The 14,643-nt window shown below is 36.7% G+C and overlaps 1 protein-coding gene across 1 annotated transcript in view; it reads right to left on the bottom strand.

The window, feature by feature from the left end:
• The window catches only part of VPS13C (vacuolar protein sorting 13 homolog C (S. cerevisiae)), a 182,912-nt gene that overhangs the window by 8,484 nt on the left and 159,785 nt on the right, over window positions 1-14,643 (bottom strand). The window contains exons 67-76 of the mRNA XM_014535515.1: window positions 12,127-12,268; window positions 10,472-10,612; window positions 9,302-9,383; window positions 8,953-9,022; window positions 8,309-8,420; window positions 8,072-8,185; window positions 5,781-5,920; window positions 3,955-4,036; window positions 2,828-2,941; window positions 958-1,033 (exon numbers count right to left, since the gene is read on the bottom strand). Coding sequence (XP_014391001.1) covers window positions 958-1,033; window positions 2,828-2,941; window positions 3,955-4,036; window positions 5,781-5,920; window positions 8,072-8,185; window positions 8,309-8,420; window positions 8,953-9,022; window positions 9,302-9,383; window positions 10,472-10,612; window positions 12,127-12,268 — 1,073 coding nt within the window. The remainder of the gene's footprint in view (window positions 1-957; window positions 1,034-2,827; window positions 2,942-3,954; window positions 4,037-5,780; window positions 5,921-8,071; window positions 8,186-8,308; window positions 8,421-8,952; window positions 9,023-9,301; window positions 9,384-10,471; window positions 10,613-12,126; window positions 12,269-14,643) is intronic.

The following is a 14,643-nucleotide window of genomic DNA, read 5'->3' as shown; positions in this document are numbered from 1 at the left end:
CTGCAACCTCCCCATCGACCCTGCCTTGAGTGTGACAGGGGGCGGGGCCCCAACCCCCCAATCGGCCCTACCCTGAGCATGACTGAGGGTAGCATCGCAACCTCCCGATCTGCCCTGCTCTGTGCATGACGGGGCGGCGCCCCAACTCCCCAATCGGCCCTGCTCTGAGCCTGACCAGGGGCTGCACTTAGGGATTGGGCCTGCCCTCTGCCACCCGGGAGCAGGCCTAAGCCAGCAGGTCGTTATCTCCCGAGGGGTCCCAGGGCCGGGCTGGGGGACCCCCCTCCCCCCGCCCCCCGAGTGCACAAATTTTTGTGCACCGGGCCTCTAGTAGATATATAAAAGGCTAATATGCTAAGGGTCCGACCGTCTGACTGGTCGCTATGACGTGTACTGACCACCAGGAGGCAGACGCTCAATGCAGGAGCTGCTGAGCTGTGGTGACTTGGCAGTGGTGGTTCTCAGGTGACCCATCCCGAAACCAGAGAGGAGGGAGCCCGATTCCTCACGGGGCCGTGTGATTCCACCTTCGGCCCTGGGTTATGTTGTTGCTGGGACACTGTCGGCCCCGAATCTAGTTTACTACACACTTGCATTTGCATTCCATACCCTGTACGAGAGCAACTTTGCAGAGTGCCCTCTCGCACTCCGGGATGCCTCGGGGGATGTCGGAGAGCTGGTTTCAGCCCAATCCTCACAGGCCAGGCCAAGGGACCCCACTTGCCAGAGGGTCCTCGCTCACTCCGCAGATGCCCCCGAGCCACAGCGCCACCCCAGGTGTGGCAGGCCGGGGAGGGACCGAGGGAGGTTGGTTCCAGGGCATGTCCAGCCCATCTCGCCCAGTCCCACACTGCCAGCCACCTTCTAATTAATTTCCTTTCAATGTGCATGAATCCGTGCACCGGGTCACTAGTTATTATAATAAAACATATATATACATAAGTATGTGGTACATACCTACTGTGTGTCCAAAGAGACTTCTTACCCCAATCACTAACCCCTCAGCAAATTCTTCAGGGCCTTGTACAGCACCCTGGCCAAAAATAAGAAACAAAAAATTGCTATTTAAAATAGAATAACTTTAAGACCGTTAATCTAGTATTTCAGGGTTTCCATGAAGATACAGAATCTATAACGAGCCATAACATGTGATGACACAGCTTTTGCCCTCAAACCCAAATATTGATGGAACACCTATTATTTTTGAAGACACTTTCAACCCACCTGATCTCAACATACCCTCTAAGATGACAAAAATTGAATAGGAGTAAACCCCTGGGCTCAGTCACAATCGGAAGCTGCCCTCTCAGCACCAAGTTCCATCAGAATGCTAAACAAAGGTGTTGTTTTTTTTTGGTACATCTACACAATGGAATACTACGCTGCTGTAAAAAGGAAGGAACTCCTACCATTTGCAACAGCATGGACGGAACTGGAGAGCATTATGCTAAGTGAAGTAAGTCAGTCAGAGAAAGATAAATATCACATGCTCTCACTCATTTGTGGATTATAATGAACAACATAAACCGATGAACAAAAACAGATGTAGAGACAGAGAAGCATCGATCAGATGCTCAAAACTCAAAGGGAAGGTAGGGGAGGGTGGAGGTGAGGGGGAGAGATCAATCAAAGGACTTGTATGCATGCATATAAGCATAAGCGATGGATGTGGACAACAGGGGTGAGGTTGAGGGCAGGATTGAGGGGATGAGAGGACATTAGGGGGGATAAGGACACATTTGTAATATTTAATCAATAAAGGGGAAAAAAGTAAATGTTATTTCCTACATTTAATTTGTAATATCTTAATCAATAAAGGGGAAAAAATAAATGTTATTTTCTACATTTTTAAAAAAAAGAATGCTAAACAAGCCCCACTGGTAACAAGACTGAGCCCACACAGTATTGGCTTCCTTGTGCTCCCATTTATTCTCTCTGCTTTGTCCTTCTGAAACCTTCACTACTTTGGGCTCCTGGATCCTTTAAATGGAGGAGAACAGGTTAGAGCAAAACCTGAATATAAAACTAAGTCAGCTTTTAATGCCCCATTAGTTCCTTCCATAGTGGTGAAACAGCCTTGAAATGGTCTTAATCTCTGTAGCATTCTTCCTTACAAGTACAATTAAATCCTGGAAAATGTGGGCATGCTTTATTGCCCAGACAACAGAAGTGCTCAATTAATTCTAAAACAATCTTTTAATGTCATCTCAAGTAATTTTAAATAAAAAAATAGAATATTGATATATATATTTACATTTTATTAAATTAATTGGGTGACACTGGTTAATGAGTCTAAAAGTTTCAAGAGTTCAATTCTATAATAAATCATCTGTATACTACATTATTGTGTGTTCACCACCAAAGTTAAGTCTCCTTCTGTCACCATTTGACTCATTTTACCCTTTTCTAACTCCGTCCTCCCTCCTTTCCCTCTGGTAACCACAATATTGTACCTATGAGTTTTTGTTAGTTTGTTGCTTTCTGTTGTATGTTTGTAATCTGAATATTATTCAATTCCCAAATACAGTTAAAATACAAATTATTTGTCATTAATAAAAGAGAACATCCATTTTCCTATAGCAGTAGTAGGCAAACTGCGGCTCGCGAGCCACATGCGGCTCTTTGGCCCCTTGAGTGTGGCTCTTCCTAAGCCTTAGGAGTACCCTAATTAAGTTAATAACAATGTAACCTATATAGTTTAAGTTTAAAAAATTTGGCTCTCAAAAAAAATTTCAATTGTTGTACTGTTGATATTTGGCTCTGTTGACTAATGAGTTTGCCGACCACTGTCCTATAGCTATACTTAAAATAAATAAAAGACCAATACCTGGAAGGGTTCATAGAACAAAGCTTCAACTCCTTCAGACAGACCTCTAAGTAATCCAAATGGGTTTCCAAGCACATCCAAGCCTAATACAAGGACATACATCTGTTTCAAGAACTAAAAAAAAAAAAAAAAAAAAAAAAAAGGAATTTAAGTCCTTTACAACTATTGGAAGAGACAACATTATGATATGACAGGAAAAAGAGGGAGTACTGGTTAAATTAGGTTGTTAAATGAAAGCAATGCAGAATAACCAGTACTATGTTCACTAGATGTTCACTAATTAATATTTCACAATGTGGCAGGCAGTATGCTAGTACTTTACATGGGGCTTTCAAATTAGATGGAACTAGGATTGAGGCACAGTCTGCCATTTAGCAGTTATATAACTTTAGACAAGGCACTGAGTCTCTAGGCCTCAGTCTTCTCATCTGTAAAATGGGAGGTGTATTATACTGACCTTGCATGACTGAGTATGCACATTAAGTGAATATATAATTCAGTAATTGTTCCTTAATTTTAATATTATTATCATCACTATTACTATGAAACTAAATAGGGAATAACAACCAAAAGAAAAACAAATAAAAATCTATGCTTATGTGAACATTTAATAACCAGAATGTCTCTACACACCACAGGAGAAAGCACCTTCCAACAGATGAAGGCAGGAGAATGGTACCTTGGAGTACCACAGTAAGCAAGGGTGCTCTTGTGCCCTGAAACAACTACTAATTCTGAGTAGTCAAACTGAACCACAGAGTAACTGAGTCATGAGGAGGAACCTGGCTTAGAATTCCTCTTGCAATTCTACTAGAATATACTTAGAAACTGCAGTCACTGAAAAAAATAAAGTGTAATGATTCCTAAGTCATTATTCTTTCCCAAAGTGAATAAATATATAATTGCAAAGGGAAAAGGGCACCAGAAGAAACTTTTAAATAGGTATATAGAGGGGGAAAGAACTAAAAGAAATAGAAATTAATCATTCAAGAAGCTACTAAGTAATAAGATTGCAAATTGGGATAAATTAGGTAAACATTACTGAATACCACACAATCACATACAAATGTTTTCTTTTGACATTTTATGAAGAATATTCCTTATGAGATATTATGATAAGAAATTACCTGTTCACTGTAATGTCTAACAACACTCCACATGAGCTGATCTCTTTTATAAAACTGATATCGAATTTCATAATAAGCAAGTCTGGGAGAAGAAAGATTCAAAGGTATTAAGATTATATTCTGAAAGTAAGATAATTAAAATTTCAATGATTAATTATTGCTAATTCTTTTACAATTAGATCTGTACATCTGCCACATATACGTTTGAGATCTTGACATTATGGTAACAAATTTATTATTTAAATAGTACATTCTCATACAAGTCTTTCATAAAAAAATAAAAAGGTTTAAAAAAGTCAACCATAATCCCCCCGTACAGTGGATTTTTAAATTTTTCTTTCCGTGATTACCACTTTTGAATCCCTTCTTTTCTCTTCTATACAATTTTAAAATGTTTAAATTCTGTATGCAGTTTTACACTTAACATCCTATATAATAAAAGGCTAATATGTAAATTGTCCCCTCGGGATTTTAACCAACTGGGAGTTCGACCGCTCGCTATGACATGTGGTGACCACCGGGGGCAGCGTGGAACAAAGGACGGCCCTGGCCAGCAGCCGGCAGCCTCGGGAAGGAAGGCCCTGATTGGCCCTGATCACTGGCCAGGCCTAGAGACCCTACCCATGCCTGAATTTCATGCACCAGATCTCTAGTTGCGAATAAATATTTATCTCTGTTATTCAAAATTCTATGTAACACTTTTGTGTAAAGTATCATAACAATTCTTCCTCTCATGCATTTCCAAATTTTGAATATAACTCTTTGGTTAAATTTAAAGATATTTTTATGGAATTCTCCCCAAAATAATTACTGAGTGAAAGACTAAAAACATTTAAGACTCTTGATATATATCACTTTCCATTCATACAGGTTTTTTCAAAGGTACCCTTTTCTCAGGCTCACCCCCTTTTTGTACTAGAATTGCTCATATTTTGAAATCTTTTGATAATTTGCTATAACTTTCATATATTCTTTGATAAATAATAAAATGTAATATTTCAGATCTCTATCAGCCACTGTACCTTCCCTTTTATGAGTTATCTCTTACTGTCTCTGGCAATGTGGCATTGGAATCTTTAGCTTTTTCTCATGAATGTTAAATAGGAAGATTCTTAATCCTTTGTGTCATATTTGTCATATTTTCTCAATTATTTTTTTAAAATTTCTTGATTTTGTTATAAAGTGTTTCCTTTACTTTTAAACGTAGACTTACTTTATTCAGAGACCTGATAGCAATTAACTTCTATTTTTTCTTAGTCTTTTCAACTTGAACTTTATCTTTAATTCTTTGAGTCCACGAAATTTAATAGTGTACAATTGAGGTGAAAGTGATATATGTCTTTTTCTCCAAGGTAACTACTTGTTCTAATCCTATAGATGAATATTCAATTCGATAAACATTCCTTGAATATATATGTTTCTGGCACACATTAAGTATTATACTATTAGATGCAGCAAAGAGTTATAATCTATAATTTGCCTTATGATTATACTGAAATCTTACCCTGTAGCTACATATTTCTAAATATAATTGTTTTAAAAAATGGTCAATATATAAACTACTAAAATAATTCAATTTTAATCTACATTAGTGTATTATCAAGATATTAATAACTTAAGAAAACACAAGATTCTTTACCTTATCTTTGTGAGTAAAATAAGCATACCAAAAGAGAATAACTAGAAAGGAACCAAACTCTTCAAGTTTAAGTAGTAAGACTTATCATTTTTCTAAGCTAACATTCTAGCAAAAATGAAGGAAATTAATATCCAGAAAGATAACCTTGGTACAAAAGTCTCCCAATGTACTTTAACATAAATCTTACTTAAATATAAGATCATCCACATCAGTCAAAGTAGCACCTATGCTTTTCAATAGCAAATTGATGGAATGAATTGCAATCATTTCTTGTTTTTCTTTGTCTGATTCTTCACCTCCAGAACCCAAAGACAGACTCAAATGTAACTAGAAGAAAAATAATACTCAATAAATAGAAGGTAAAAACAAAACAAAAAAATATACATACAGATATTTTAGATACAAACAAATGTTGTATCTTTCACTAGGGTCCTAAAGAAAGCCATTATTTGTTACTCAGTATATAATTATCACAGAATAACTCATTCTTACCTGATTCTCATATTTTGTGAAATATAAATTAGTCTGCTCCAAATTTAGAGCTACAATTTTATTCGAAGTGTATAAATGTGATTGTGTTTATATGGAGGGCCCAAAATAACGTTTAAAAAAATAGCATAATCATTTTAGGACGAAAAATGTCAAATGGCGCACAAGTAAGCTACCAGTCAAAATGGATAATCAATTATTTTCATCCAATTAGGTAAATAACTTATGGCAACAATTAACTATAACAATTGTTACAATTACAAGTAAAAATAATAACAAGTAACAATAAGTGACCATTATGGCAACCATTAGCAAGTTGCTAAATAAGTTTTTAAAAGTGTAATAATAATGTATTCAGCTTCCACTTGCCCCTTCACCTCAGTACTGAAACATGAGACTTTCACATTCCCATTTAGCTTATTCTACTGTGTGCTGTATCATTAGTGCAACAGTGCCAGAAAACAAGGTCAAATTGTGACCTGTGTAAACAGAACAGATGATTCTCCTTTCTCATTCTGCCATTCCCTAGGCATTCCACCTAACCCAGATAGAGTTCAATAGAACAGACTTAGGGTAAGGCCAGGAAAGCCTGGTTGTTGGTTTTTTTCTTAGATGTGGACTTTTGCCCATCTGCAGAGTCAAGAGAGTGTTGGGATCCAGGAAAGGTAAGCTTAGATGGATAGAGATCCAGCCTTTCTCTAGGGCAAAGTCACCATGGGATAAGAAAGTAACTATAGTTCATAACCTTAATTATTCAACTTCATGGCACAATTCCCAGTGTGCCTAAAAACCTGAATACTCCCTAGATCAGTGATGGCGAACCTTTTGAGTTCGGCGTGTCAGCATTTTGAAAAACCCTAACTTAACTCTGGTGCCGTGTCACATATAGAAATTTTTTGATATTTGCAACCATAGTAAAACAAAGACTTATATTTTTGATATTTATTTTATATATTTAAATGCCATTTAACAAAGAAAAATCAACCAAAAAAATGAGTTCGCGTGTCACCTCTGACACGCGTGTCAGAGGTTCGCCATCACTGCCTTGGATTATAAACTCCATGAAGTCACTTTATACCTCCCACAGAAACTTTGATCGTGGCCATTCAATAAATATTTCTTGAAGGTATTATTCAATCTCAGAAATAACTTATTTCCGCTTAATGCAAAAGAAATTGTATATAAACTACCACATAAAACAATATCAATTTTAAACCTAACACTGGTTATGTTTGATACCACCAAACTAATACGTCAATTTAAAATAATTCCATTTTATAAATCCCTCACTTAGCTGAATGGATTGGTGAATGCTACCGAAAATAATGTGCTGTGAACAGTTTTTGAAAATGTAATGGGTCATCAATATTTTAGAGTTACTTAGTTGTTAATCTGCCCCATTACACAAGTTTACAGCATTATGGTTGATAGCATTTGTGAATTTCCTGAGCAGTCACCTTCTCCTATAAAACCTACAAAGAACAACAAAAGAAGAAAAGGAAATGGGTTCATAAAGTACAAAATCAGGCAAGTGAAAGGTATCCAATTTTCTACTCCCTTAGTTACAATCAGATGTTGGAAGAGTGAAAAACACCACATCAACAGTATAATAGCAACTTCAGCGTTTTTACATTCTGGTCAGGGCACCCATTATAGCTTTCTGTTTAAGCAGTGGTAGTAGTTACAAAGTGCAACCAAAACATTAAAGGTTGGTGAGCACTTCTTTGCTTAATTAAGAAATGCTTTTGTCAGCTTCTTCCTTGAATAAAGGGGCTATTAATTCAAGACTAGAAAGCACGCTCTGGTGGTCTCTCTGTGGGAATTATGGTTATACATATGTTACAGAGAACTATCTTAATTATTTCAACTTATCAAACAAAATTCCACCAAATATTTGATGCAACAAATTAAAACCCATGATTATACACAGCCCCTTTAAAAGTTCTACAACAATTCTGCCAAATTTTCAAAATAATAATTACAACAAACCTTAACAGGAGAAATATGGAAATGTTCAAAGAAACTAAGAACTGACATATCGGTCATTGAAGTCTCCATTAATTCTGTGTTTAGGGCATCAATATCTTGCTGGATTAACTTTGTCTGAAAAAGAAATAAATCAAGAATTTCTATTTTAATTTTCTTCTTCTACTACAGTTATTTCAAAAAAATGGCTGATTTAATTTTTCAAGTTTTATAATTTTTCCAAGAAATAAAAATTGTTACCCGTTTTCTTTCGGCTTCAGGGTCAGTTGCTGGGGTAAACAATGCAATTATAGCTCCCAGAAATCCCTGATCAACTTTTAAGGCCATTTCCTGAATGAGGACCATAAAATACCTGAGGGAAAACATTTTTTTTAATGGAAAAGGGTTTCTATCAAACCTAGTAATTTTCAATGTTTCAACTTCAATTTTTGCCAAAAGCCACAGTACTTATTCCTTTATCTCTTAAAAAGTGTCATGTTAACAAGCTCAAAGTCTACTTTACTTAGACTGAGATTTTTTTTTCATTACAGATTTCACTGAAGGTGATACTTAGCATTTAAAGTCCCAAATTCCCACACTTATCATGTTACAGAAGAGACAAATACAAGGAGATGATATAGCATGCATTATCCTTTCTTTAGAGTCCACAGCGATTACTTTAAAGAATACATCTCACAAATACATATGTCATTTATATTTCACTAACTATTTTATATACTAATTAGAGTAACAAAGTGGAGAAGGCATTTGAAGGAATTATTTCAACATAGAAAATTACTTGACCAAAAGTGGATTAATATGTTCAGGTAGAAAATAATTTACTATTTTCAAAGTAGAGTCTCATTTTTAAATTCCTTTAGATAAATAAAGGAAAATGTACTTACTTAAACTGTAAGACTTTACTGTACTCATTAAATCTTGTGATGACACTCACATCAATGAAAGGTTTGGGTTCTACGGGGAAGAAATAAAACAAGAAAGAGGCAATCAAGCTTTCTATTAGGTAAAAATAATATTTACTTAACTTTTATAAACAGAGTATATCTCAACTTAATTTTTTTTCAGATTCAAAAACACATTTCCTTATGTAATTCCTTATTTATATAAAACAAAAAGGAAATTAAACAAGAGGATTTATTATTCCAGGTTGACAGAGGAGAATATAACCAGCTAAATAACTTTTGCCTGACACAGAGTAATATTCAACTTAATTTTTGTTTTTTTGTTTTTTACCTGAATCCAAAGCAATAGATTTTGGAGGGGCCACAGGATGAAACACAACAGGGAACATTGTACCTGGTAACTGATTATCAACCTGGGGGGATAAAAAAGAAAAGTAACTCAGCAGGATTACAAATAATTTAAACTTTTCGTTTCAGAGACAATACTATAGAAGATGTCACAAATTTCATCATAATTAAGGATCCGTATGTATATGTGGTACTATTAGAAGTTTCACTTAAATCTAAAATTCTTATATACCTCAGCAAGGGCAAGCTTTTTTATATGAAGGAATATGTAAATATCCTCATCATTGCATTAACATTACACAGCATGTACATCATTAATGGAAATACTTGTACCTATGGATCATGTGAGATTTTAACTATGTTTAAATAAAATGTAAATGGAGACTGGATATGAAATCCAATGATAGGTAGAAAGAAGAAAAAGAATAAAAATGTCCTAAATAATATCCAGCAGTTAAAAGGAAGGAAAAAAAAGAGAGAGGGAGAGAGGAAAGGAAAGAAGAAGGGAACAAGCAAAGCAGCTGCCCAAACAACCTCCAATATAGCCCAGGTAGAATGACAAAAGAAAATGCTATTTGGGGGTCTCATGAAAAATTCAAAGGAGTATTTAAAAACAACAATTTCAATTCAAGGAACCACTCTTGCAGGCTAACTGGTCAAATTAAATAGTCTCAACGTGACAAGATCTTTGGACTTTGATGGTAATAATATGTTGAATCCACAGGATATTTTAGAGAAGGAGAATAAACATACAAATGAAAAGAAAGACATTAATTACAATGTATGCTAGAATCCCCAAGACTCCCAAAGTGATTAGATACAGGCGCTCCTTCACTTATGATGGGGTTATGGGGTTACATACCGATAAATATCTTAAGTCAAAAATGTATTTAATACTACCCTGCAGAGCATCAGTTGTTGCCCTTGTGATCACGTGACGGGGAGATGTGGCTTGCTGCCTCTGCCCAGCATCACCAGACTATCATACTGCATATCACTAATGTGGGGAAATATCAGAACTCAAAATTCAAAGTACAGTTTCTACTGAATGCTTATTGCTTTCACACCATTATAAAGTCCAGAAATTGTGATTCGAACCATCGTAAGTCAGGAACAGTCTGTATAGGTACTGAAGTGAGGATGACAGTGGTACCTGAAGCCAATACAATCTGGCCCTCAAACTTCTCTGGTGGGGAGACTGCTTAAATTCAATTTGAATTCCTGATAAAAAATCTCGTTTTATAGGGCACGGAACAGGGAGGCGCATTTCCATTGGAGTTTTATCAAAATTGACCTGGGGGGGAAAAAAAGAACATGTGTTTGTGATGAGCAGGAATTAATTAGCACTGTGGCCCATTTTAAATACTCATTTACTCACAAATTGAAAGGGAAAAATATCTTAATTTCTGCCTCACCAAAATATCTACCTTAAGGTGAAATACAGTTGAGATGTTTGAAACAGAATCATCACTTTTATACTAAAGGTATGAGGAAAACGAAAACAACTGAGAACTTTTCAATTACATAAACTGTACTTAAAGGAATTCATGCTTTATATTTTTTAAAAAATCTTCAATAGTCATGGATAATCCTAGATAATTTTGAAACTTTGTTTTAACAAAGTTAAACAATGAATAGTTGACAGCTTATTTATAACTGACACTAATTGTACAGTTATTTATTTTCATTTGCGCATGGCTGACATTTATGGGGGAGGGGGAAGGATGGGGAGGATATCTGGTAGCCAATGCAAACTCAACCATCAGATAACAAAGACAAAAAGCTGTATGACTGAATCAGAACAAGCTAGAAATTGCAGTCAAGATTCTGGGGTCTTCTTGGAGCAAATTAACTTTCAGAGTCAACACTGGAAGGGCCTATGTACACCTTTGTGGACATCTCCCCTCCTTTGTGGACATATCATCACATTTAATTAATTTAATTGAGCAAGTTTTCCATTATTAAAATATATAATTTTGTACAAGTTTTTATTAGGCAATACATATTGGTATAATTCAATACCAATAAAAAAATATTTCAACCAATCTTAATTTCTCCATAATCTGACAACAAAACTAATTCTGTGAAACTGTCTGTCTTGTAAATAGATTATTAAAATGTACTACAGCATATGATTTAATAACAATGTATTTTAATTAAAAATATACTAATAAAAATATATTAATAAATATTAGTTATGCTAATCCTAATAAATGAGTTTATTTACTAATAAATTAGCTTCCACACACACATTTTCACTTGGATAGTAAAATTTTACTTATTAGCACCATCACCAACAAAATCCTACCTAATAATAGACAAACATGGTAATTGACTGTACCTTCGCTACGCCTCCCATTGGCTAATCAGCGCAATATGCAAATTAACGCCAACAAAAGATGGTGGCTAATTTGCATACTGCAGGCAGGGCGGGACAGTGCCATCCCGCCTGCCCCGCTGCCATCCGGGCTTGCTATCTGCGACCCTGGTGGCAGGCGGCCCTTATGGGACCCGACCCAGGGCTGGCGGGCGGGACCACAGCGATCTGCCACTGGCCACGCCCACAAACGGCTGGGCGCGCCCCGGGGGGGCGGGGCAGACACCGAGGGATCAGGCCTGCCATCTGCCACCCGGGGAGCGGGCCTAAGCCAGCAGGTGGTTATCTCCCGAGGGGTCCCAGACTGTGAGAGGGCACAAGTGGGGCTGAGGGACACCTCCCCCCACCCCCTTCCCCCGCCAGTGCACAGATTTTTGTGCACCGGGCCTCTAGTACATACATAAAATCAAAAACAAAAAATTCTGACATACCTCAAAATTATTGTCTAGTTTGATCCAGCCATGTTGTTTTGCTGCTTGATATTTCTTATAGGATTGTTCCAGTAACATTATGTGCTTTTGACTAAAAGGCTTCCATTTCTGTTTTGGTTTCATCTCCCAAACAACACCAGAACTAAAATAATTCATAAAGAAAATTAAATTAGGAACACATATTTCAGTTTGTGGAACTGTCATTCAACTCAAAATTATTGCAACTATCAATCTTCTATGAAAATTACATTTATACAAGAGATATTTTTGAAATACCAGAATATACCTGTATTATAAAGTAACATAAGGAAAAGAAGCAGTGGGAAATGTTTCTCTATCACAAGTTGACATCAATCAATTAAAGAATTGGCAAACTTTTATAAGGACCATATAATAAATATTTTAGGCTCTGTGGCTGAGACAACATTAAAGTTACTATGTAGCAACTTAAATAATGAGAAAGGAAAAGAAATCTTCCACTAGTTTTTTAATTGATGAAATTCAAAACAGAAAAATAACAATTTTGTATAATTTTTAAAAACACAAGTCTATTAATAATGAGAAAAACACATTTTTATGTTTAAATTTGTGACGTATAATTAACATAAAACAAATTAGTTTCAGGTTACAACCTAATTATTCAATATTTGTATATACTGTGAAATGATCACCACAGTAAGTCTTGTTTGAAAATATTTTCACCTATTTCTTTGCTAACTATTCATAGAGGCTAATTCTTTAGTCACTTCAAATTCAGCACTGCCTTCTCAAATATGTATACAACTGAGCAGTATTGGTAATACCTGTTGACTTATCAAAATAACTGGCCTTGTTTTATAATTGACTATTGATGCTCTGAATGTCCTCAATTCTTCAAACAACTGTTCTCACCAAAAGACTAATGGTCCTACGTTTATTTTCTCTGGATACATTTCTTCAGCTGTTACAATCACATTGTTCAATTAACTCACCACGATAAAGGGCTTTCCATGCTTGACTTACAAATGAGTCATTCAGAAACTAACTTTGGTTATAACCTCATTTTATTTTTCTAAAGAAAAGCTGCTGTCGTTATTTAGTCTTAAATTTTCTCATTTTTCTGGCCATTGCTTTTCTGAGAGTTGGGTATATTGTAACACATGCTTGGTTTGGAAATGTCAATATATATTGGATACTTTTAGCACAGGGCTAAAAGAAAATATTCAGATGGTAATTAAGCATATGAAAAGATGATCAACATCGTATGTAATTAGGGGATTGCAAATCAAAATAACAACGAGATGCCATTACACACCTATTAGAATAGCCAGAACCTGGAACACTGACATCATCAAATGCCGGCAAGGATGTGGAGCATCAGGAAATCTCATTCATTTTGCATTCTCAGTGGGAATGCAAAATTAGTGTCGCCACTTTAGAAGACAATTTGGCAGTTTCTTATAAAATTAAATATACTTTAACTATATGATCCACCAATCATGCTCCTTTATATTTACCCAAATGAGTTGAAAACTTAGTATCCACACAAAAACCTGCATGTGAATGTTTATAGAAACTTTACTCATAACTGTCAAAACTTGCAAGCAACCAGGACTGTCTTTCAGTCAGTGAATGGATAAATACACTATAGTACATCCAGACATGGAATACTATTCAGTACAAAAAATAAAAGTTATCAAGCCATAAAAAATGAGTAATCTTGAAAGGACATTGTTAGGCGAAAGAAGCCTGTATGAAAAGGCTATACACCATATGATTCCAATGACATGACATTCTGGAAAACTTATAGACAGTAAAAAAGATTAGTGGTTTAGGGGGAAAAAGGGAGGGATGAACAGGTAGAGCACTGGTGACTTTTAGGGTAATGAAACTATTCTATGCTAGAGGCCCAGTGCACAAAATCCAAGCACTTGGGGGAGGGGGGCACAGCCTGGATTGTGAGAGGGCGCAGGCCAGGAGGAGGGACCCCACCAGTGCACAATCAGGGCCAGGGAGGGATGTGGGAGGCTGGCCAGCCGGGGAGGAACCGTGGGAGGGCTCTAGGGCATGTCCAGCCCGTCTCGCTCAGTCCTGATCAAGCAGGCTAACCTACCAGTCAGAGCATCTGCCTCCTGGTGATCAGTGCACATCACAGCGACTGGTCAACCAGTCGACTCTCTGCCCCTGGTGGTCAGTGCACGTCATAGTGAGCGGTTGAGCAGCCTTAGCATATCATTAACATATTACGCTTTGATTGGTTGAACGGCCAACAGGATGACTGGACACTTAGCATGTTAGGCTTTTACTATATAAGACTAGTGGTCTGGTGCATGAAATTCATGCACATAGGAGGAAATGTCCCTCAGCCCGGCCTGCACCCTCTCCAATCTGTTACCCCTCGGGGGGATTTCCGTACAGGGCCTAAACCAGCAGTCGGACATCCCCCTCGCAATCCGGGACTTCTGGCCCCTAACCGCTCACCTGCCTGCCTGCCTGATAGCCCCTAACCACTCTGCCTGCCGGCCTGATCGCCCACAA

This window comes from Myotis brandtii, unplaced genomic scaffold, assembly GCF_000412655.1.
Source record: "Myotis brandtii unplaced genomic scaffold, ASM41265v1 scaffold144, whole genome shotgun sequence".
Classification (NCBI taxonomy): domain Eukaryota; kingdom Metazoa; phylum Chordata; class Mammalia; order Chiroptera; family Vespertilionidae; genus Myotis; species Myotis brandtii.
Note: the sequence above shows the minus strand (reverse complement) of the source record. Positions and strands in the feature narration are given on the sequence as shown.